This window comes from Thrips palmi, unplaced genomic scaffold, assembly GCF_012932325.1.
Source record: "Thrips palmi isolate BJ-2018 unplaced genomic scaffold, TpBJ-2018v1 HiC_scaffold_17, whole genome shotgun sequence".
Taxonomy (NCBI): Eukaryota; Metazoa; Arthropoda; class Insecta; order Thysanoptera; family Thripidae; genus Thrips; species Thrips palmi.
Genome location: NW_023144626.1, coordinates 9035177 through 9056048, shown reverse-complemented (window position 1 = coordinate 9056048; position 20872 = coordinate 9035177). Strand labels below are relative to the sequence as shown.

The following is a 20872-nucleotide window of genomic DNA, read 5'->3' as shown; positions in this document are numbered from 1 at the left end:
CTCGGTACGAGTAGTAGTAGTAAAGGTGTTCGTGGATCGAATCGCGGCCCCTCCGGCCCCTCAGGGGGCTCGGCTCGCTTATTACTAGTGCCGCCCCCACCCCGATGGGGCCCACCCCGATGGGGCCCAGGGCCGGCCCAGGGCGTGGGCCCGCCCCCGCCTACATCGGGGCTGTGTGGGCACTCGCGGGCACGCCCCCGCGGGGGGCTGCCGAGCCCCGCCGAGGGCCGCGGGTCGCGGTGCGGCAGGAAGGAGGGTTGAAAAGAAAGCTCAAGGGAAGGGCAAGCCGGCAAGCCCTGCCGAGGGCGGTGCTACTCCTCGCCGCCGTGCAACGCAGCCCTTGCCGCAGTCGCCAGTCGCCGCGCCGGCGGCGGGGCGGCAGGTCGCTGCGCCGGGCCAGGCTGTGCTGGGGAAGCATGTCCGGTCACGAGATTAGAGCTAATCCCCCTGTTTTGGCAGCAGCCTTCGGAGCTGGTTTGTAGCCGGCCCGTGTCGGAGGGGTCCCCCCTTTCCCCCCTCCCTCACGCACACTCACTAACCCAATCCTGCGCGTCTTTAAAGTGCGCATGATAAGCCCCCCTCCCTCGATTAATGCACGCCTACGGGACGAGGGCTGCGCGGGGCTGGGGCTCGTTTGCGACGGCACGGCGGCACGGCGGGGAGGCGCTGGAGGGCCGAGGGGCCGTGCGAGCGAAGGGACGAAGGGTCAGTAGGCTCCTATTAGGGTCAAGGCGGCGGCGCAAGCGGCGCAAGCGATGCACCTCATGCCCTCCGGAAAGGCCGTGGTCGCCGTGGGCCGCCCCACTGGGCTGCCCCCACTGAGCGACGCGGTGCGGGCCAGCCATGGCCAGCCCTAGAACATCAGCCTCGGCGACAACTGTCCCGGAGCGCCTGTGACGTAGGCAGCCCCATGACGTGCTGTGCTGCACGCCGGAGACGTGCTTGCCACGCAGGCGCTCCGCACCACATGGCGAAAGCGGTACCTGATTTTCCCAGGGACAGAGAGTCAAGCGATTTCCAAGACGTTTCTAAGAAAACCAGGGGCCGTTTTTGTTGTGCACGACGCGACGCCGACGAGCCCGCCTCGGCAGTCCGGGGAGTCCGGGCCCGGGCTGCAGGGGGGCACCTGCCTTCCGTCTCAGTGACCAGCCTTTGCTTCCTTCTCCGAAAAGCGGCACGCTGGACTTTCCTCCTGAGGGACGGAAATGATTCCCGAACCCGGACGAGGGAAATGGAATTTCGGTTCCGACAACACTGCCAGAAATCGGGCGCGAAGGAATGCGCGATTCAAAGCACCTCGCCAGAAAAAGAGAGGGGCAGTCGCTGTTATGACAGCCCACCCTTCACCATATTACCTACAAATCCTCCGTGAGGCATAGAGAGTGCGCGACCATTTGGCGGCGCTCCAAGTGATTTTTGCTCGCGGCGAGGATTCTTTGAGAAGGCGGCGAGAGGGGCACTAAGTTCGATACGTTTCAGCAGAGCACGGTAGATTCCTTCCCCCCTCCCCTCGGGCTGGTTTGGCGAACGGTGTGTCGCCGAGATGACGGGTCCGCGTCGGCCCCTTTGGCGTCTGGCTTTAAATCATCGCCCCGGTTGGCAGACTGCCACTCGGCCGCCACTTCGCATCCCTTGCAGTGTGCAGCCCATTACACCTTGTTGTGTGATTGTAGCAGAGGGTTTGCGCCAACAGGCATCGTTTAGCGAAGCACGAAGCCTGGCGGGGGAAGGGGGAGGGCCATCTCAGCTTCCCCAAGTTTTTTTTTTTCAGAGTCTTGAGCGAGTGTTTCAACAGTTTTTCCCTCTTCACCGTTGGGGTACGGCTAGGTCGGATGGAAAGTTTAAAAGAGCTCGCGCGAATCTCGTTTTAGTTTTAGTTTGATTTCGTCCATCGGCCCGTTCCTCATGATGAGCTCGGGTAGACCGACCGGCAATTTAAAAGTCACAAAGGGTGGCACCCCTCCGCGCGAGAGATTCTTTCGAGCTGCCGTGAGGTACTGACATGTCTCTGCCGCCACGACAGCGACCCGCCGACGCAGCGCCGGTGCTGATTATGGAAGTGGCGCGCTCGCGGTCGCCGTGATGCTCCTGTCGTACTCCCGCATCGAGGGCGACGACGACGATGTCCTGCTGCTACCCGGTGCCGAGGGCGCCGACGCGCCCTCCGCCGCCACCACGACCACCCCCGTGGCGCCGCCGCCCGCCAGCGCCGACGCGGTCGGCTCCAACGGCCTGGCCGTCGTAGACACGACCACGTCCAGCCCGGCGCGCCGCGGCGGCAAGGTGTCTCCGTCACCGAGCCCCGCCCGCCGCGGCGGCAAGGACATGGCGGCGGCCAGCCCCGCGCCGACCCGCGGCGGCAGACGGCTCCCCTGCCGTCAGGGCAGCTCGTCCTCCAGCAACTCGAGCTTCCTGCACCCGGAGTTCCCCGGCTTCAGCTTCAACCGCAGCCTGGAGGAGCCCGAGATGGTGGAGGTGGTGGTGGAGGACGCGCCGCGGCTCACGAGCAGGCGCTACCCACTGCAGCGGCGGCGCCGCGTCCAGGCCAACGACGACGACCTCCACGCCATCGAGGCCCTGCCGCTGAGTGAGCTGCACGCCCGCCTGCCCGAAGGCCCGGCCGAGGAGTGCTGCGGGGACGACTTGAAGGCCGCGGAGCAGGCCGAGGACCAGAACGAGGACCAGACCGGAAACCAGGGACGAAAGAGGGAGGTGGAAGAGGGCGCCGCGAAGAGCGACGACGTGGCGCACGCCGAGACGGCGAGGGTGGCCGACGACAAGTTCGAGGACAAGGCGTCCGAGGACAAGAAGGCCGATACGACGAAGCTCGACGCGGACGTGCGTCGCGGGCTGTTCTGGTGGAGCCGCTCCTTGTCCTTCTCGAGGTCGTCGGAGCCGGCCAGCGTGAGCGCCAGCACTCGGCGGCGGCGCTACCACGCCAGCAGGAGCTTCCGCAGCGACACCGCCACCGCCAGCCTCGCCGACGACGACGAGTCCCTCATCAGGCCCACCTCCAGGGCGGAGCAGGTGAGCGGCGCCGCGGTGTCCCGGCAGTCCCGCCCGTCCCTCCGAAGGGGCGGCCCGGGACTGCACACGTCTCGGATGGCCGATCCCGTCCATCCTCGGCGCCCCTCGGCGTGCCCTCATGAAAGAGTCAAAACGGCCTGGCCAGGGTCTCGGCCAGGGTAAGCCGGAGTGGCCGGAGCAACAAAGCGAATCCCTAGGGCCCTAGGGGTTCTCGCCGTGGCCGACCGCCCCGCGCGGCCCCGCGGCAGCAGCAGCAGGCTGCCGACGTCAACGGCGTCGTGCAGGGCACTGGGCCGCGTGCAGGGCCGGGCGGGGCGGCCGCGTCGAAGCCAGACTTCGACACCCGTCAGTCCAAGTCACTGATGGAGGGCTGCATGTCCCAGCCGCCGCGCGGCGTGACGCGGCGCGACGCGGCACCGCGTGGCCCGGCCCCGCGCTCTGCAGCAGGGTCGTTTTGTTGTTGTTCTCCTCGCGGACGCAGGGTGGCGCACGAAAACACGGAAAAAAGGTCGTGGGTCGCCAGACCGTCGAGACGGCGGTCGCAAGGCGGGCGCCCTGTTGTTGCGGCTCGCGGCCTCGTAATGAGAATCAGCCGCACCGCGTGTGCTGCAGTGCGCATAGTGCTCCCCCGCTAGGCCACCGTAGGCCGCCATAGACCGCCAGGCCGAGACGTTCCCGCCGGCAGGGGCTGCGTGCGTGCGTGCGCGTGCTCCGGACGCCGTGAGGCCGTGACAGCCGCACGAGAGCGCCTTCCTCGCTCTGCTTGCATAACACCGTTTGTTTTGGACGAGTCGTTAAACAAGCTGGCGGCTGCACTGCAAGTCCCCGGGGCCTCGGGGCCCTTGCCGGGGCCAGGCCGGGGCCTCGGAATCGCTCGGAATGGAAAACGTCGATTAGGCTTCGCTCGACTTGACGGACGCAGGGCGGATCGACCTTTAGATCTTGTCTTACAGAAAAATGGGCGCGTCGAAAAGCCGAGTGGGTCGATTCGACCCTCATAAGCCGAGTGGAGGTGGCGCGCCATGGCGGCGATGCAGCCGGCAGGGCTTTGGGGCTTCCCCACTCGCCGGCGGCGTTCCCGCCAAAGAAAGTGACAAATTGATACCGGCGGAAGACGACGACGTGGCGGCGTGCTCCGGGCCGCACTGCCTACAGGTACACTCGGTACAGTCGGACAGCCAAAACCTTGGAGCGGGGCGCCCGCCCCTGGCACGGGTACAGCGAGTAACTTTTGCGTTGGAGTTTCCAGGCGGTGCAATCGGTTTGATTTGTGACAATCGTGCTCAGGTTAAACAAATAATTAGTGGGCTCGACGCTCGGGGGACCTTGGCGAACCCGCCAGGGTCAGGGCAGGGCCGTTGTGCCGCACACAAACAGCTGACAGCTTTGGCCTACTCTGGCCGCCTTGCCCCGCCGCCCCCGCCGCCCCCACCGCCCCCCGCGAGGCGCTGCCCCCGCATTGCAGTGTGGATGGCTGGGTCAGCGTATTACGATGCCGAGTCACGCATATGCATGCACACAGTGCCCTCCGTGCCCCCTCGCGCCCATCCTCGCCGCTGTTCTGGAGACGTCCTGCATTCCGAAAAGGGTTCCTTCGCGCTCCCTGTCTCTCTCGCACCCCTGCGGAGATGCCCCACCAGCGCCACAGAGAGAGAGAGAGAGAGAGAGAGAGAGAGAGAGAGAGGAGAGAGAGAGAGAGCAGCGATAGGGCTGTTCGGAATCAGCCTCTGGCGGCGTCCTGGCGTTGTCCTCGCAGTCCCCTCGACAGCACTGGACCCACGTGAAAGAAACGCTGGCGACCGTCCTGAGTGGAGCACGGCCTTGTGGACGCTGGGAGGGCCAATTAAATTAATGCGCGACTGCATCGGCTGCGGGGAAGAACGCCATGGCAGTGTTCACTGGACTCCCTTGGACCTCCTTGGACTCCCCCGCGTCCCGGACGCATTCCCCGTCATCGTTACGCGGGGAGGGGCAGCCGCCACGGCCGCACAGTGGGCCAGAAGCCGGTGGAGGCGGCCAAAACTCTAGACGCGTTTTGAGCTCCAGAGTCGCTAAATGGGACTCGAACCGAACGTGTGACCCCACCAATGGATTGCTCTTCGAACGAGGAATCGATTGGTGGGGTCACACGTTCGGTTCGAGTCCCATTTGGCGACTCTGGAGCTCAAAACGCGTCTAGAGTTTTGGCCGCCTCCACCGGCTTCTGGCTGGCCCACTGTGGGCCGCAGAGTTACTGGCTGAGCGAGCCCGGCAGGCACGCCTCGGGGAAGCGCCATGGGTGCGAGAGAGACAACAGACAGAGCGACGATTTCGAATCAATCAGTGGGAAGGAGGGTGCGTGGCGTGCCGCTGTTCTTGGATCGTCGCAGTGCGTTTAAGCAAAGCCGCTAGTCAATACAACCGATAAAACAGGCCTCGTAGAAATCATAAAAAGACACGTACGCGGCCTGTTCCATTTCTGCGAGGCCCCTCGTCCACTCACATCCAAAGATATCGACACATTGGCACAGCTGCTTCGCTCCTCGCTGGTCTGCTCGGCAGAACGCAAACTGAAACGGCATCCGTTTCCAAGGAGCGTCGCCGTCCGGCCGCCGCCGTCGTCGTCCAGTGGCACCGCAGACGCGGTCAGTGATTGCGCCCCCCTTTAGCTACCGCCGCGCTGATTGGAGAGCTCTCTGAGGAAGTCTGGAAATGATTCCCCGCCGCGTGACGCAGACGTGCAGAAGCCGTGCACCAGCGGGGGGCCGACACTGCAGGAAATAACCACAACAAAAGTACACAAATTTCTGGCAAATTTTTTATCAGGAATTTAGTGTACTTTTCAAGGACAACAATTGTTGTACAAAGTACAATGACACCGGCATAAGGAGTGCTGTGCAGTCCAGGGCTCGTTGTGGTTTGTACAATTCTCGTTGTACTTTCTACAATCCCTGTTGTACTTTTATTGTACAGTTTTTGTTGTACTTTTGTTGCACTATCCACACTTTTTCTTGCAGTGGAGGGAGCGTCCCGACGGTACTGCTGTCGTCGCTCTGTCACTCTCACACACCCCCACTGGGGTTCGGTGCGGACAGAGAGCGCCGCAATGACTGTTCGAAGGCAGCGCTCAGGCGGAGCAGGGCGAAGCAGGGCGGAGCCACGCTGGCGGCGGGGCTCGGCCGGGGGCGGCGGATGTCCTGCCGCGAAAATAACCAAGAAAGACGGTCGGCGCGTCGTTGCCCTCCGCTACCTTGCCGCGGCCGGCCACGGTCCGGCTCGCAGTATGGAAACTGAACAATGGTTTACGCCAGGCGTCTGGGCCGCGGCAGCCCTGGGCAACCCTGGGCAGTCCTCTGGCGTGTGCCTGGCGAGCGCAGTATACTAATACTCTGGCGGGCCGACGCTGGCAAGCCAAGGCGGCAGGCCCGGCAGGCCCGGCAGGCCGCCCTGACGGGTTGCCGGGGTGATGGGCTGACGGACACACCGACGGCTGCGTGATCCAAACATCGGCCGGCCGGCCGCTCGGCTCGGCCAGCTTGGCCAGGGTCACGACCACGACAGGGCCTGCAGGGCCTGCCGGCCGGGGGGTTGCGGTTCTCGGTACCGAGGAGGTGGAATCTCACTCTTGATTGCCGGCTTCAGCCTCGCACACTGAGAAAAAATAGCGCAACCTCAGGGCAGTCGACGCCCGATGTCCAAGTCCACGGCGGTGTTCGGCCGCAACGGAACCCGTCGTTCGTCATTCCGTTGCACAGCCAATTAGGTTGCGCCGTTTCGTAACTCTTTTATTCGTCCGCTTCCACGGCGGTGCGTGCAGCCGTTTTGTTTTGGCCAGTGCTTTGATCGTGTTCCGCGGCGCCACCGAACACAGCGAGCGGGGGAAAGTTCACGGGCTCGATTCCCAGACTGAAACAAAAGCTGATGCCCTCTTTTTTTCGTGTCTGTTTGTGTCTCCTCACTCTGCATGGAACTCGTTTGTATGGTCCATATGATGCTCACCTCTCTCACGCCAAGAGGGGAGTGAGGGGAATCAGGACACGGTTCGAATTTCCCGTCCCACTCAGTCAAACTCAGTGCGCATGACAATTTAAAAAAAACATAAAAAAACAATCACAAGAATGTATTTGTGACCCCCGTGGAGACTTCTGTCCTGACGTGGGACTCGACCACGCCCCCCACTCCACGCCGTCCCCGGCAGCAAGCAGCACAAGCTGATGTGTGATAATGGCCGTTAGGTGTAACGACTCTGCTTCCGGGCCACTGGTCGGCTGCCAAGACATCCATCCTCCATATTGCAAGTCGCAATAATTGTGTATTCGCGTGTGTGTGTGTGTGTGTGTAAGAGCGAGTGAGAGGGACTGTTTGTGTGGGAAAAAGGGCTTCGTGACATTTCAGCTGGAGTCCTCTGCCAGACCCCTCCACCTCCAAGCTCACCCCGGCGCGGCGTCCCCGGCCGAGGCCAAAACAAGCCGCGGCGCGCGCATCCCGTATTGCCTGAGTGGCGTCGCTACCCCGCGCCCCGCGGCGCAGGGGGTATCCACGCGGCGTATCCCCGCGGCGATACCCCGCGTGCGCCGTCCGGGGAAACTCGGCCTTGACGCGCGGCAACTGGAGTAACGCGATGTTTCTTGTTTCGTTTTTCAGGTGAGTTTCACGAGTGTCGTGCAGCAGGCGCTGCAGTGCCGAACGGTGAGTGCGCTCCAGTTAAAAACTCGAATTCCGGCGACGCGGAAAAGCGGCTGCGCTTCCGCTTTCAAACAGATCAAGGGGGCTGCAATTTAGTGGCGGCAGCGACGCCTGCCGAGCCGTTCCGAAGAGTCGCTCTGTCTCCGTCGCACTCGCAGGGCAGCCCAATCCAGTGCGAGAGAGACAGTGCGACAAGTTCTCTTCCTCTTCCCGCGGCGTCACATTCAGTGTCACATGCTGCGCGCTGCGCGGCGAAGGTTCAGTTTCACTCTGCTTTTTCCGTATTGCCTTGCTCTCGGTGTGTCGTTGTCGTCCAAGCTGTTTTTTATTTGCTGCACCCTAAAGGCAACCGGAGTCAAAGGAAAAGAGGATGGCTCTGTTACGCCGACTTTGTCCACACACGAGGTTTACACGGGGAGTCTCTCGAACGCGGAGTGGCGGCGGGTCGCGCTCTCGTCTCTCGATAGTGCTTTCGGGACCGGGCCAGTCCCCGACCGCGGCACCGCGACGCGAACGAGGCTGCCCCTCTGCGCCCTGGGCCAACAGGGCCAACAGGGCCAGCAGGGCAGGGACTGCTCATGCCCCACACTACAGTGAAGAGGCTGCGGTATACGGGCCGAAGAGGCAGGGGCGGTCGAGAGCACACAAGTGCGGCCGTGCCCGGCCGGGCCATGCCCCCGCCGCAGCCCGGGCAGGCTCGACATCTCTGCTCGGCCCGTCCGGCGAAACGAACTTGTTGATCGCCTCGATGAATGTCCGGCCGACTCGACCAGACTCCGACTCGCTCCCCGCGGTCCCCCGGCGGTCCCGGAAGAAGGAAGAAAGAGGAGCGGTTACCAGATAACAAAGCGTCGAAGCGCTGAGTGCCGAGGACAATGGGAGCCGCCGCCGACACCACCACCGCCGCCACCGCCGCCGTCACCACCACCATCGCCGCCCGCCGCCACCACCACCACCGCGTCCACCACTTCGTTTGAAGCCGCGTGATGAAAGCAGTGGAGGAGAATGAAGACCCGCAGGAGGCGACGACGGCGCCGCAGCATCAGCGCTCCAGCCGAAAGCGCCTGCGGAAACACGGGTAGGCCTCCCGCCGCGCACTCGTGCGGAGAAGGCCGAGGTTTGCCTACGCGCCGGGCGCCTGCCGCCTGCGGATCCCCGGGTAGGCTGCCCGCCGGCCACGCGTGCCGTCAAGGCGGGATGCTGCCTACGCGCCGGGCGCTACACAGTGGGCCAGAAGACTGATGGAGGTGGCCAAAACTCTAGACGTGTTTTGAGCTCCAGAGTCGCTGAATGGGACTCGAATCGAACGTGTGACCCCACCAATGGATTCCTCGTTTGGAGAGCAATCCATTAGTGGGGTCACACGCTCGGTTCGAGTCCTGTTTAGCGACTCTGAAGCTCAAAACGCGTTTAGAGTTTTGGCCGCCTCCACCGGTCTTCTGGCCCACTGTGCGCTACACCGCCGTCTCAATCCCTGCTAAATGGCAGCCACATCAAATGAGTTTCCCGACTGTTTGTGCAGGGGGAGAGGTATGTCTGTGTGCGAAGTGGCGCGTGCGCGTACTGCTCGCTGGAGCATACGCGATCGCTGAAGACTACAGGAGGAAAACAGTCTTCTTCTCGCGGAGGAAAGCGTGCGGCGTGACGTGGCTCCGCAGCGCCCCGCAGCCTCCGTGTGTGCGCACGTGGGGTGGGAGTGCGTGTGTGTGAACAAGACGTCACGTTCCCAAGCAGCGCCGCCACCAGTCGGAGAGCGGAAAGCGAGGCCTCCTCGGAACCAAGGACAGCGAGCAAACAAGCCTCGTGCGCTCTTCGCTCTTCGCGACGCAGTGAATCCAGTGGAGCCCGGCCACAGAACACTAAGCAAACTGCGGGATTCTGGAACAGCGCGGCCCGGCACACGGCCGGTAAGGGACTCGGTTCGGGGCTCGGTTCGGGCGCGGTCAGAGACGCGGTCTGGAACTCGGTCGGAGAGGTGGCTTTGATGCGGCGCCGCTGCGACCTGGGGCCCTCCGAGCCCTCGGCTCGGCCCGGGGGATCGCCCCAATTGCCGGCAAAGCGTGTGGCCCGCGGGCCACCGATCAGGCCAGGGGCAGCCCGGGGCAGCCAGGGCCGGGGGCGATGCGCCGCTGCCCTAAGCCGCTGCCCTGCGCCGTCGGCGCGCGAGCCTACCTTGCGCCACCGCCCCCACCTCGCCGCCCCCGCCACCCGTCGGCCCACGCCGCCACCCCCGGCACTGGCCCCACCGCCCTTCCGCCCCACCACCCCAGCGGCCCGCGGCGGGGGCATCGTCGCGCACGTCGCCCCGCGCCCTCGGCCGCTCCAGTACACACAGGGCGCCCCAGCCGGCAGCACGCCACCGCGCCGCCGCCGCCGCCGAGGGCTGCTCGAAGACCACCGCGTCGCCCGCGTCCCGCCGTGCCGCGTCGCGCTGGTGTAGTGCGTCATGCAGGCCGAGTCGGCGAGGCCGTGCCGACCTAACGCTGCTCGGCGGTGTCGGGTGCAACCCGGTGCGTCTGGGTCCACGCCGCCTGCGGGCGCGCGAGTGTGTCTGTGCGAGTTTGTTTGAGTATGATTGGATGAGTGAGAGGGAGACTGTGTGTGTTTATGTATGAGCGCGTCGGAACGCGGTGGGAGGGGCGGGGTGGGTTCAGCCCCAGGTGTCGGTGCGTGCGGTGGAGGAGGGCACCGTGTTGGCGACGTGTCCTTTTAACGGTGCCTCTCGTTTCGGGTGATTTATTGGAATTGGGACACCTGTTCCGCCGGAGGCGAAAAGGTTAAGGCCTCCCAGCGTGGCTATATAAATCAAGGGGGTGGATTTCGGCACCAAGGCGGGAGGATAGGCAACTCCGCGCAGCCTCAGCGTCCAGTCCTCGTCCGCGGCCACGCACAGGCCGCCAAGGACCGCCCGCCCCGCCCCCGCCTGATCGGCGTCACGGCATTCTGGTCCTGGGGGGCGGCCTGGCAGCCCCACGCTCGCGGTGCGCGCCGTAATTCATTTCCATTAGAAGCACTCACGTGCGGTGCGTCCTGCGTCCCGCGGGGTGTGCGAGAAACCTCGTCACCCCGCCGCCTGCCTCTCCACCCCACTGCGGGCATCCCCGGCGTCCCCGAGTCGGCGCTGGCCTCGGCGCTAGCCGCCACGCAGGCCTGGACCACGCCGCTGTCCGTTGGCGGGGCTGGCGGGGCTATTTTCGGCGGGCTCTCCGGTTCGGCCGCTCCAGGCACGGCCGTGGGCTTGGCCCCGGTCACGCCGATAGACAGCTGTCTGCTGCAAAATGCTCGCAGCCACCGGAGCGCCCCGGGAACCGTCCGATGTGTCCGATCCAGGACTCCAGGACTCCGGACGGCGAGGGATTGGCGGGCATGGAAACGGCAAGGGAAAGGAAAATGCGGCGACGACCGCGCCCGCCGCACCGCGCCCCTCTATTGGCATTCAGTTAGCCAGCCGACGGCTGCACTGCTGTTGAATACGAAACCCCGGGGGCTCCTCGCAGTTCCCTGGAGTCCCTGGAATCCCTGGAGCAGCGGGGCGAAGAAAGACCCGTTGCATTATGCACCGCGAATGCGCTGCAAAGTCGCTGCGAGTGCAGTGCGAAAGCAGTGCGGCCGCGGACCGTTTCCAAAAGCAGCCAGAGACACCGGAACTTCTGAAACAACGACGCCTTTTGTTCCGAGGACCCGTCGCACTGCGATGGCACTGCCAATCCACTTTCTAGTCCACTGCGAATGCTGTTCACGGCGTGCCGGATTTCGGGACATTCGCGGGCCCTCGCGCCTCGCGGGGGACGGGCGTCTCACTGGTCTTTGCGTCGCCGCGTCGCCATATCCGAGTCCTGGCGCGTAATCCAAGGGCGGCGCGGCGTCCTGGAAACGTTCCCGGCGGTGCAGTGCGCAGTGCGCTGACTAGCTGCACAGAGCCTTGGCGCTTGGCGTCGAGCGGCGCAATCACGGAAAATGAAAGACGGCGGGACGACGGACAACGAGGGAAACAGTGTTTGTGTTTGTTTGGGTTTTGTCGGGGGCTGGGGGTGGCTCGCCGTTGCCAGCCAGGGGAAGTGCGCTTTAGTGATGACACTCCGCCGGCGGGGCACAGGATTTGGGGGAAGCCCTCTTGTCCCCGTGATTGGGACGCCAGTCCGATTCCGAACATGGCCTCTTGTCTCTCTCGTACCCCTGAGCTCTGTGGCTGCTCTCGTCCCGCGGGGCAGATCCCCTGATCCTGCTGTGTGGCATAAGTGGTGCAAGTTGGCCAGACTGATTCCACGTCGCTCTGTCTCTGTCGCACTCGAGAAGCGTCCTCTGGGCGTCCCACCCCACAGAGGCGCGAGAGAGACAGGAGCCAGGCAGTCTTGAAACAAGGGCCTAATCACACCCATGACAGTGCCTACCGAAGCATCGTTCGAATACCAACGGCAGCCCCTGTCGTCAGACGTTTGATTCGAGTCAGGCCTGTGCTTTGTCCCATTTCAGAACTGCGCCGGAGTCCGGAGTCGTTGTGCCCTACACTGGCCTCCTGACCCTTGGCGCCCGCCCCTTTTCCGGACGCGTTCGGAGTCGTCAAACAAAGGCTGCCGGGGATTACCGGACCGACCGGACCGGACCGTTCGATCCGACTCACAATCGAGCGGGCCGCGGCGTCGCGATGACCCGCCGGCAGAGACACAGTGGCGGCAGAAAAACATCCACACCGAAACAAACGACAAACCCACCGCGACATGCCAAAATCAATCCGGTTTTTCGAGTAATCGCGTGAGCCAGCTCGTGGGGCTCCCCGTCGTCCCCGTCCCCCTACGGTCGGCAGTGAAAAGCAACCCCCTCCCCTCCTTCCCCTCCCATCCAGCACCCAGTGGAGGGGCTCGTACATCTGTGGGCGTGGCGGTGGTCTATGGCGCTGCAAAAGTATTGCCCTGCCGTCCCCGTCGGCCCGGCGTCCCCCTCGGCCCCTGCGGGCTCGTGCGGGAAAAGTTGCTGGGTTTGGCACTCTTTGACAGCCGGGGCGGCGACGCGGCGACGGCGCCAGACACCCTCGTTCCTTCCGGTTGGAATGACAGCCATTCGTCGCCGTGCCGCGGGGCGCCGTGCCGCGTCGCCGTGACCTTGGCCTCGCCGGAGTAGCGGCGACGTGGCGAGTTTAAATACTGGAACACGGTTCTGGAAGGTCGCCCGCCCAGTGAGTACCCCACTCTGGACGGGCAGACGCGCGGACGCACACACCGCCACCCGCCGGCGCGGCGGTCGGGCCGAGGGCCCTGTCCGTAAAGGGCAATCCTGGCCGAGGAGGGCCGAGGAGGGTTCCTGGCAGCTCTTGCATGATTCCTGAGGCCAGCAGCCCCCGTCGTGTAGTGCCGTGTTGTGCCGTGTAGTGCGGTACCCTGCCGTCGTTCGGCTGAGCCGAGCCGGGTCGATTGAATGTCAACCCGACGAAAGCCACGATCAATGACCACCAGCAGAGCCGCTTAAAGTTCCCGTCAAAAGTTGGCCGATTCTGATGAGCGCTTCGCCGCGCTGCCGCGCTGTCCCTCTCTCGCGCCCCAGCGGGACGTTGTACAGTACCTCTGAGCGAGAGAGCGACGGAGCGTCGAAAGCTCGGTTCGGAATCAGCCTGCTGCCCCGCGACACAGCGACGCCAACGGGGAGGACGACGGGCCCGCGCCGACCGAGCCAATCAAACTGGCGCACTGTTGGCGGCGGTGTGGCGGCGCGGCGGCGCGGCGGGGTGCGGAACACGGGACGTGCCTAGGCGTGGCGTGGCGTGGCGTGGCGTGCGGGCTCGCCGCGTCAATAGCTCCAACCTAATCCCAACCTGTCGGGGCTGACCTGTGCCGCATAATTGTTTTCCGTTGTCCCCTTGCTTTTCGATGGGAGAGGGGCGGTTTTGTAACGCGCGTTGCGTCAACGTGTGGAGCGGAGATTCCAGAGTCCAGGCTGAGTTCCATGAAAAGAGCGCCTTGTTTGTGCTCATGACCTTGGGTTGAATTAGGATCTCGTCCCCACGACTCGCCCATAAAAGAGGATTTTCGCCACCTTTGTGCCATTTTCATTCATTCGACGCGACGTCCCTGTTTGCTTCGCCCCCAGACTACCTGCTGGGATCGTTTGTGACTTTTTGTCGCCGTCAAAGGGGTTCAGAGAAACGCGGCTAGGTGGCTGCGGGGCCGCGCACACCACTCTGTGCCAGCCTGCCTGACGGCTGCCTGACCCCCTGCGTGATTCCAGGCTTCCAGGCTTCCAGGCCAGCGGGCCGCGCCACAGACGCGGCTACGCGGCTGGCAAGGCAAAGGCCTCGGGGAAGGCCTCCACGGAGGGGGCGTGCTCGACGTGTTGCGCGCTGCAGCAGTGCCAGAGCACGGCCATCCCGGCCACAACAAGCATACCCTGTTTCCTTTGAGGGGACCTCGTTATCGATGGCTGCCCCCGGAGGGACAGGGCCGGGCAGGGCCGGGCAGGTCTGCCGCCTGCTTTGTCCGCCGCTTGCCGCCCCCGTCCAGTGGCCCCTCTGGCCCCTCCGCCACCCCCACCCCCGGCCCCACGAAGGGAAATGAACACTGTTCGTGGGGTGGGACGCGCTGTCCGTCCTAATAAATCTAATATGCGATGCGGAGAGCAGCCAGCGTGGCCCGGACCACCAGTCCCAGACGGAATGTTCACCGTGCTGTCCGTTCGCGTTGCCTGTTTTTCCGGCGAGGCTGGCCGCTCCCGTCCTGGAAAACCCGACCGTGGTGGTCGGTCCCTGAGGGCCCAGATGGTGTCTGAGCTGGGGTGGCGGTGGGGGTGGGGTGTCCGGAGAGGGACCGGGGAAGGGGGTGGCCGCGGTGGGCGGGAGAAAAAGTGGGCGTAGACGCCACGCCGGCTGCCTCGGCCTTCCTTGGCCTGCCTCGGCCTGCCATCTGCCCGTAGCGGCGAACTTTCAATCAGCCCCGACACTGCCACGCGCTCCTCGCTCCGAGCCCCGCGGGCCGCGAGGCTGCGAGGCGCTTGGAAATTCGCCGGGAATATTTGTGTAGAGCAGCGAGCTGCGCTGTCCGGGCGGGGGCGGGGCGGGGGCGGGGCGGGGGCGGGGCGGGGGCGAGGCGGGGGCGAGGCCATGGAATCGCCGCATCGCCGCGCGGAGAGGGTGAAAGTGGAACGAGTCGATGTCATAAAGTTAAGCCGCTGGAGCCTTGCTCGGCAGTGCGCGGCACCCGATGAGAATATCGGCAAATGGCGTCGGGCAGCGCGAAGTGACGAGGCGACCCGTACATACGTGAAGTTTAGTGAGTGTGTTTCTGTACCCCAGTGTGTTTCTGGGAAACAGGCGGACACACACGTTGCTTATTTGCAGCCGTGTCGTTGCATTATTCGCAGCTACTTGGAACAAGGGGCCTCTCATATCGACCCGTGTCGCGGGTAAGACCGTGTGACACGCACCGCGCGCACGCCAAGGTCGGCCACGCAAATCACAACAAAGTGTAATGCCCTGCACCGCCGGGGCCCGGCCGCCTGGCCGCCTGGCCGGCTGGCAGGCTGGCGTGGCTCGGGCACATCGCCAAGAGGGGGGTGCAAGATGGCGGAAAGTAACTTGGGGTGTTCCTTACTACTGTGGAGTTGAGGTGGCATAAATGTGGCTTTTAAGGGAACCTCTGATAGATAGGCAACACTCACACGGACTCCAGGTAGGCCAAAGGCACCACGCCGGACTCCGTAAAACAAATTACGACGGCGCGGGAAGGGCGCTGTAAACCTAGAGGCGCCTCCGGGCACCGCGAGCGTGGAACGTCTGCGAACGGTGGCGAGGACGACGGCGAGGGCGCTACAGGTCCACACAGTAGAGCCACCGCTTAGTCTAATCCCGTTTTCCGGCTGACACCCTCCATTCCTGTGGAGCCTGTGGGGACGCGGGCGAGGCAGGCAGAGGCAGGCAGAGGCAGGCGCGCCGTTTGCTGCGCGGTTCCTCGCCGCGGTCTCAGCAAGCGCTCGGCAGCGCGCCCTGCCGCCCTCACCCCGGCGCCCCGGGAACGCAATAGAATTAGTGGAGCTGTCCGCAGTGGGTGTGTGCGCGCGAGAGAATGCGTAAGACAGTACGACAGAGGGTGTGTGTGTCGCTGTGACAGTGTGTGCGTGTGTGTGTGAAAGTGAGATAGAGTGGATGAGGCCCCACCCATTAGTTCGGACGTGGTCTTGCAGCGTTGCCGTCATGAAGTGCGGTGGCTGCGCGGTGGACGACGATGCCGGAGACGCGGCCAAAGAGGCCCTGCTGCAGGACCACGCTGAAGTGGTCATCGTGCCCCCCACGGGCCCCACGGGCCCCACGGTCCGCCACGGCCGGCGCGCTCGCAGCGAGTCCGGCGACGACTGCAAGCGGCGCAGCGTGTGCAGCGGCAGTCTGGGCGGCAGCCCGCCCGGGCCGCAGGTCGAGTCCCGGCACCGCCTGGGCTACGGCCCCTTCGGCCCCGGGCACGCGTACGGCGACATCGGCGGCAGCGAGGGCAACTTCGCATCATGCCTCGAAGGGCAGCGCAAGCGGACCTCCCTCGCCGAGCCAAGATGGTCCTCCCTCAAGGAGACGTCCGTCAACGTGGCGGCGGCTGGAGAGGCCCGCGCCAACGGCGCCGCCAACATCGTGCTGCAGCCGGTCACCGGCGAGGCGAAGGCCATCGGCAAGGAGGTAACGACGACGGGGTGGCATCCCGCTACCATAATTCATCAGCGCATTACCCGATCCAAACTTCCGGCCTGCATCATGGATGGCACGGACGTGGCGTGGACGTGGCGTGGACGTGGTGGGGGCAGGTGGGGGAGGCCAGCATCGGGGCACCGACCTTCACCACGTGCGGGGCATGTGCGGGGCCACCTACCGCCAAGCACGTCCTGCCCGCAGTGTTCAATTTCCCCGCACCGCACGTGTGCTTTGGCGCCGTGTCGGGGTGCGCGTTGTTCGCCGTGTTATCCACTGCGGGCTGTGGGTCCACTTTGGGAAACTCGAGGAGCGCCGCGGCAAGAGAGGGTCGGTTCGGTTGCCCGCTGCCCACTACACCGGCGCGCTTTTTTGTTGCAGGTGCTGTCGCTGGGCGCCGACGTGCTGCCCGAGTACAAGCTTCAGTCACCGCGCATGCACAACTGGACGGTGCTGCACTACTCGCCCTTCAAGGCGGCCTGGGACTGGCTCATCTTGATCCTGGTGCTGTACACCGCCATCTTCACGCCCTACGTGGCCGCCTTCCTGCTCAACGAGCCCGACTTCAACAGCCGCAAGAGAAGCAAATACGGGGACGACCCCATAGTCATCATCGACTTGATTGGTGAGGCTTCCCCCCTTTCTCCGCGCATAGCTTGTACATATTCCCTCTTTCTCACCGTGCACTCTCTCGCTACCCTTCTTACAGTGGACGTGACCTTCATAGTGGATATCCTCATTAATTTTCGAACGACGTACGTCAACAGAGCAGACGAGGTGGTCTCGCACCCTGCTAAGATAGCGATCCACTACTTCAAAGGCTGGTTTATAATTGACCTTGTGGCTGCCATTCCATTCGACTTGCTGCTCTTCGGCTCCGACACGGACGAGGTGAGCGAACCTCTGCTGGGAAGACTGGGAGGGGAGGTGATCCTCAGAACTTTGATGAAAGGCTCACAGGCGGTCGGCGGATGTTTAATGATTACTTTAAAACTGCTCTGGTCATCGGACAAAGGGGTGGTTGATTGTCCACGATGAATTATTTAGAACTATCTAACTTTCATTGCGAGGCAGTAGTTAAGCAGCAGAAATTTGTGACTAATGCTTAAAGGAGTTGTTGTGAATTATTTGTGTTTTGTTAAATAGAAAATCCAGGTGAAATCCAGACTAACCATTAACATTTACTCGGACTCTACACTTTTGATTTTCTTTAAATCACTTACACGTTCTTTCCTTCAATCCTTTAATCTATTCAGGATTTAAAGCATGCGTAGTGTGACTGTATGATTCGATTGTTGCAGTCAAACTACATTGTTTGAAAGTTATTTCGTTAGAATCCTTCATTCATTTATTTTTAAAATTTAATTTGGTTTTCCTGTGTAGATACCTTTCCAAATTTTATGTATAACGCTGGAGTGCATGCCGCATTGTGAGAATCAGTAGGACTGGCGCATGAAATCTCCTTCCGGAGCATGTTTCTTATAATTTCTCTGTGCGAAAGCAGTCTCTTCCTCTTCTCCTCTGTGGCTTTATAATAGTAGTTTATGGTGTGTGCTCATTAATCGATGTTGTCTTAATCTAAAGTCATCGCCCCGTCTACTGCAGAGCTTCTGTTCTACTATTTTCTTTGTCCTGTCTGATAATATTATTTATTCACGTATCATATTATTGGGGATGCACATATTTCTAGTCGCCATGTCATGCTGTGATTGATGTGTTTCTGTGTGTAGCTATCATCGATGTTTTTGCCCTTTTACAGTTGGGCTTGGATGCAGACGAGGTTAGTCAACATCATAGGCAGCTTCGCACCACCTATGCTTCCCCCAAGGAAAACATGTGCGAAAAAAAATCGGGGTGGTTCAGTTTTATCACGGATGCACATTTATGTCAAGCACGAAAACAAATGTTTTTACCCTACCCTTGGTATGAAGCAAAAGAGGGGGACTTATTTTTTTTTTTCATCGCTTGTGTCCTTAACAAACGGCAAAGAATCTGAACATGTCTCGTAGGCATATGCTTGGCCAGACGGTATTGACATTCACTCTGCACTAAACTTTCATCTTATATTCTTTTGTGCATCAGTTTCGGAATTCGTACCGAGCTTAAAGTCTGCTGACTGGAAAATTCGCGACATTTGGCCTGCATACTGAGCGAGTGAACGTGAATGCCCCTCGATGATGCCACTGCTTCAACTCTGTCGAGTTTTATTTTTAAATTCATCGTTTAAGTTTGGCGCACTAGCTCTGCATGTTTGAAAGCATGAATTCTTCAGTTTGTAAGTATTTTCTATGCACGGCTTTCGACTTTTTTTGACGTTTTGGAGCATGACCGTTACTCCTTGCACTAAACTCTTGTCCGAATGATGATTCAATCAAATTATCATGGTCTTTTAACTCCACGACACTAATACGACAACCCATCCATGTACTAACACTTGATGCAAGCCAGTCCTTGGAGCCATTTCAGCTTGCCATCTCCAGCCATTTTAACTGAAAACGAAACGACGGCACGACTGATCCGCAAGCTGTGTTTCTTCTGTCGCTTATTCTTCTCGGCTTGTCCCTTGCATGTGACTTCCAGGGGCTCGCCGATTTCTTGGGCGGGGCTTCCACAAATGGCACGGGACCGACCTCGAGCGGGGAGGAGGTGAGTGGTGGAGAGCTTTGCTGCCCCCGCGACCGACCAGGTTCACCGCGGTTGCATGCATCGCTGTCGTGTTTGGCTGGATGAAAGTCGGGCGGTGTCGGAATGGCTTTTCGATCGTTCTGCAACGCGAGAGCCGCGCGAAGCGGTGCGGGGAATCAATGCGGAATCAATGGGGAGTCAAAATGGCGGCCCGCGATCATGGGGGATGCTTACTACTGGCGGCATGCCTGGCTGTGCTCGCCTGCGCCTGGCGATGCCTGGCCAGCAGGCAAGCCAGGGGAATCCCCGTGCAGGGCACTTTTGGAGCCAGCGGAGGAAGGGCTCGCTGCCAACAACCTCGAGGCGACGGTGAGGCGGGATAGAAATCTGCAGCGTGACGGTGCAGCGCCGTGCCAGGGCCGCGCCGGGGCCGGGGTCACGAACCCCGTAAAGCTCTCCTCGTTATGGATGAGCGCCGCGTCCGCGAAATCCCTCTAACTAGGCGAGAGACATTGTGACGCGGGATCAGACGCTGACGGCGCTGTCGTGCCGCGGCGACCCTCTCCGGGGGGCCGAGGCAGCCGAGGCTGGGGTTGAGACAGTTGGTGGGCCACGCTGTGGCCTCGCCGGTTGGCCCGGTGGGCCCTGGGCTGCCCTGGCCCGGTGGGCCGGTCGACGCTGTGGGCCCGGTGGGCGGGGTGCATTCGGCAGGGGAGTCAACGCGCTGCACCACGCCACCCACGCCGAGTGTAAGTCTCGGAGCTCAGTCGATATCGCCGGGCACAGCGTGGCGGCGCGCGGCGCGGCGGTCGCGGAGGGCGCATGCGCGCGAAGGGAGGCTGTGAACCCGAAGGGCGGCGGCGGACGCGGCCTGGAGGGCGGACGGCCTGGAGGGCCCGAGGGCTGGAAGAGAGTGTAGCACCGGGCACAGAAGGGCCGAAAGGACGGCGGGGCCGGCGGGCCGTCGGGGCCGAGGGGGCGAGGCCGACGGAGATGGGAGGTAAACCAGTACCGTCTGGCTTCGCCGGGCTCTTTTTGCCCGGAGAGGCAACGCCAAGGGAATGAGTAGCGGTACACGTCGCCGGCTGCTGCTCAGTGATGCACGCCAGGCGGCGCCAGGCCAGGCCGCTGCGTCTGGCTTGTCTAGCCGCACGGTAGAAGTAACGCCGCAAAACCCTTTGTCCTTCTCAGACTAGGACAGGCCAGGCCGGGCCAGGCCCGTCTGCGTCTGCTACAAGTGCGCGCCGCGTGCGCGATGAGTAACGACCGCCAGTAGGCTGCTTCCGAACAGTCGTTCCGTCTCCCTCGCACTCATGGAGCGCTCCGTAGGGGTGCGTGAGAGACAGAGTGACGTAGCTGTGTCCGGAACCAGACCTCTGTGTGCGGCTTTGTAGATGAGTACCATTATGGAGTGTGGCCTCGCCACGACTACTGTAAATAGACGTAGTGGCGCGTAGTGGAGTACGTGGGGCGACTTCCACCGGAGTAGAACTGGAGAGTACAATCAAAAGTGAAGATTGGAAAATGGCGCATAATGCGGTTGCCAGCGAGTTTTTCACCCGGTAGCATTTTTTCAGTCAAACTGTTTTAGGTACAAATTTTTTGGTTGTCGCTCCACCACCGGCTTGTTCATTGCGCTTTAGCCCGCTTTGCTCACGACGTAGCCTAGCCGCCGCGAGATCCAATACGCCCAGTGTAGATACGACACGCATCTGACACAAACACGCGCCCCTGGGCCCATAACTCCTCATCGACCACTCTCACTGAGCTCCGGTGCCTGCATGGTGAACGGGCGCATCGCAGCACGCTTGGGCGGGAAGGCCGGGGCGGCCGCGACTTGGGGCACGTTCTGGGCCCACCATGCTCATCACATGGAGTTCGGTTCATGCGAACGATGGC

General features: G+C 62.5%; 1 protein-coding gene across 1 annotated transcript in view; it reads left to right on the top strand.

Annotated features, from left to right (window-relative positions):
• LOC117644019 (potassium voltage-gated channel subfamily H member 6) overlaps positions 1–20872 on the top strand; it is a 44318-nt gene that overhangs the window by 15531 nt on the left and 7915 nt on the right. The window contains exons 10-11 of the mRNA XM_034383206.1: positions 16730–16973; positions 17058–17239. Coding sequence (XP_034239097.1) covers positions 16730–16973; positions 17058–17239 — 426 coding nt within the window. The remainder of the gene's footprint in view (positions 1–16729; positions 16974–17057; positions 17240–20872) is intronic.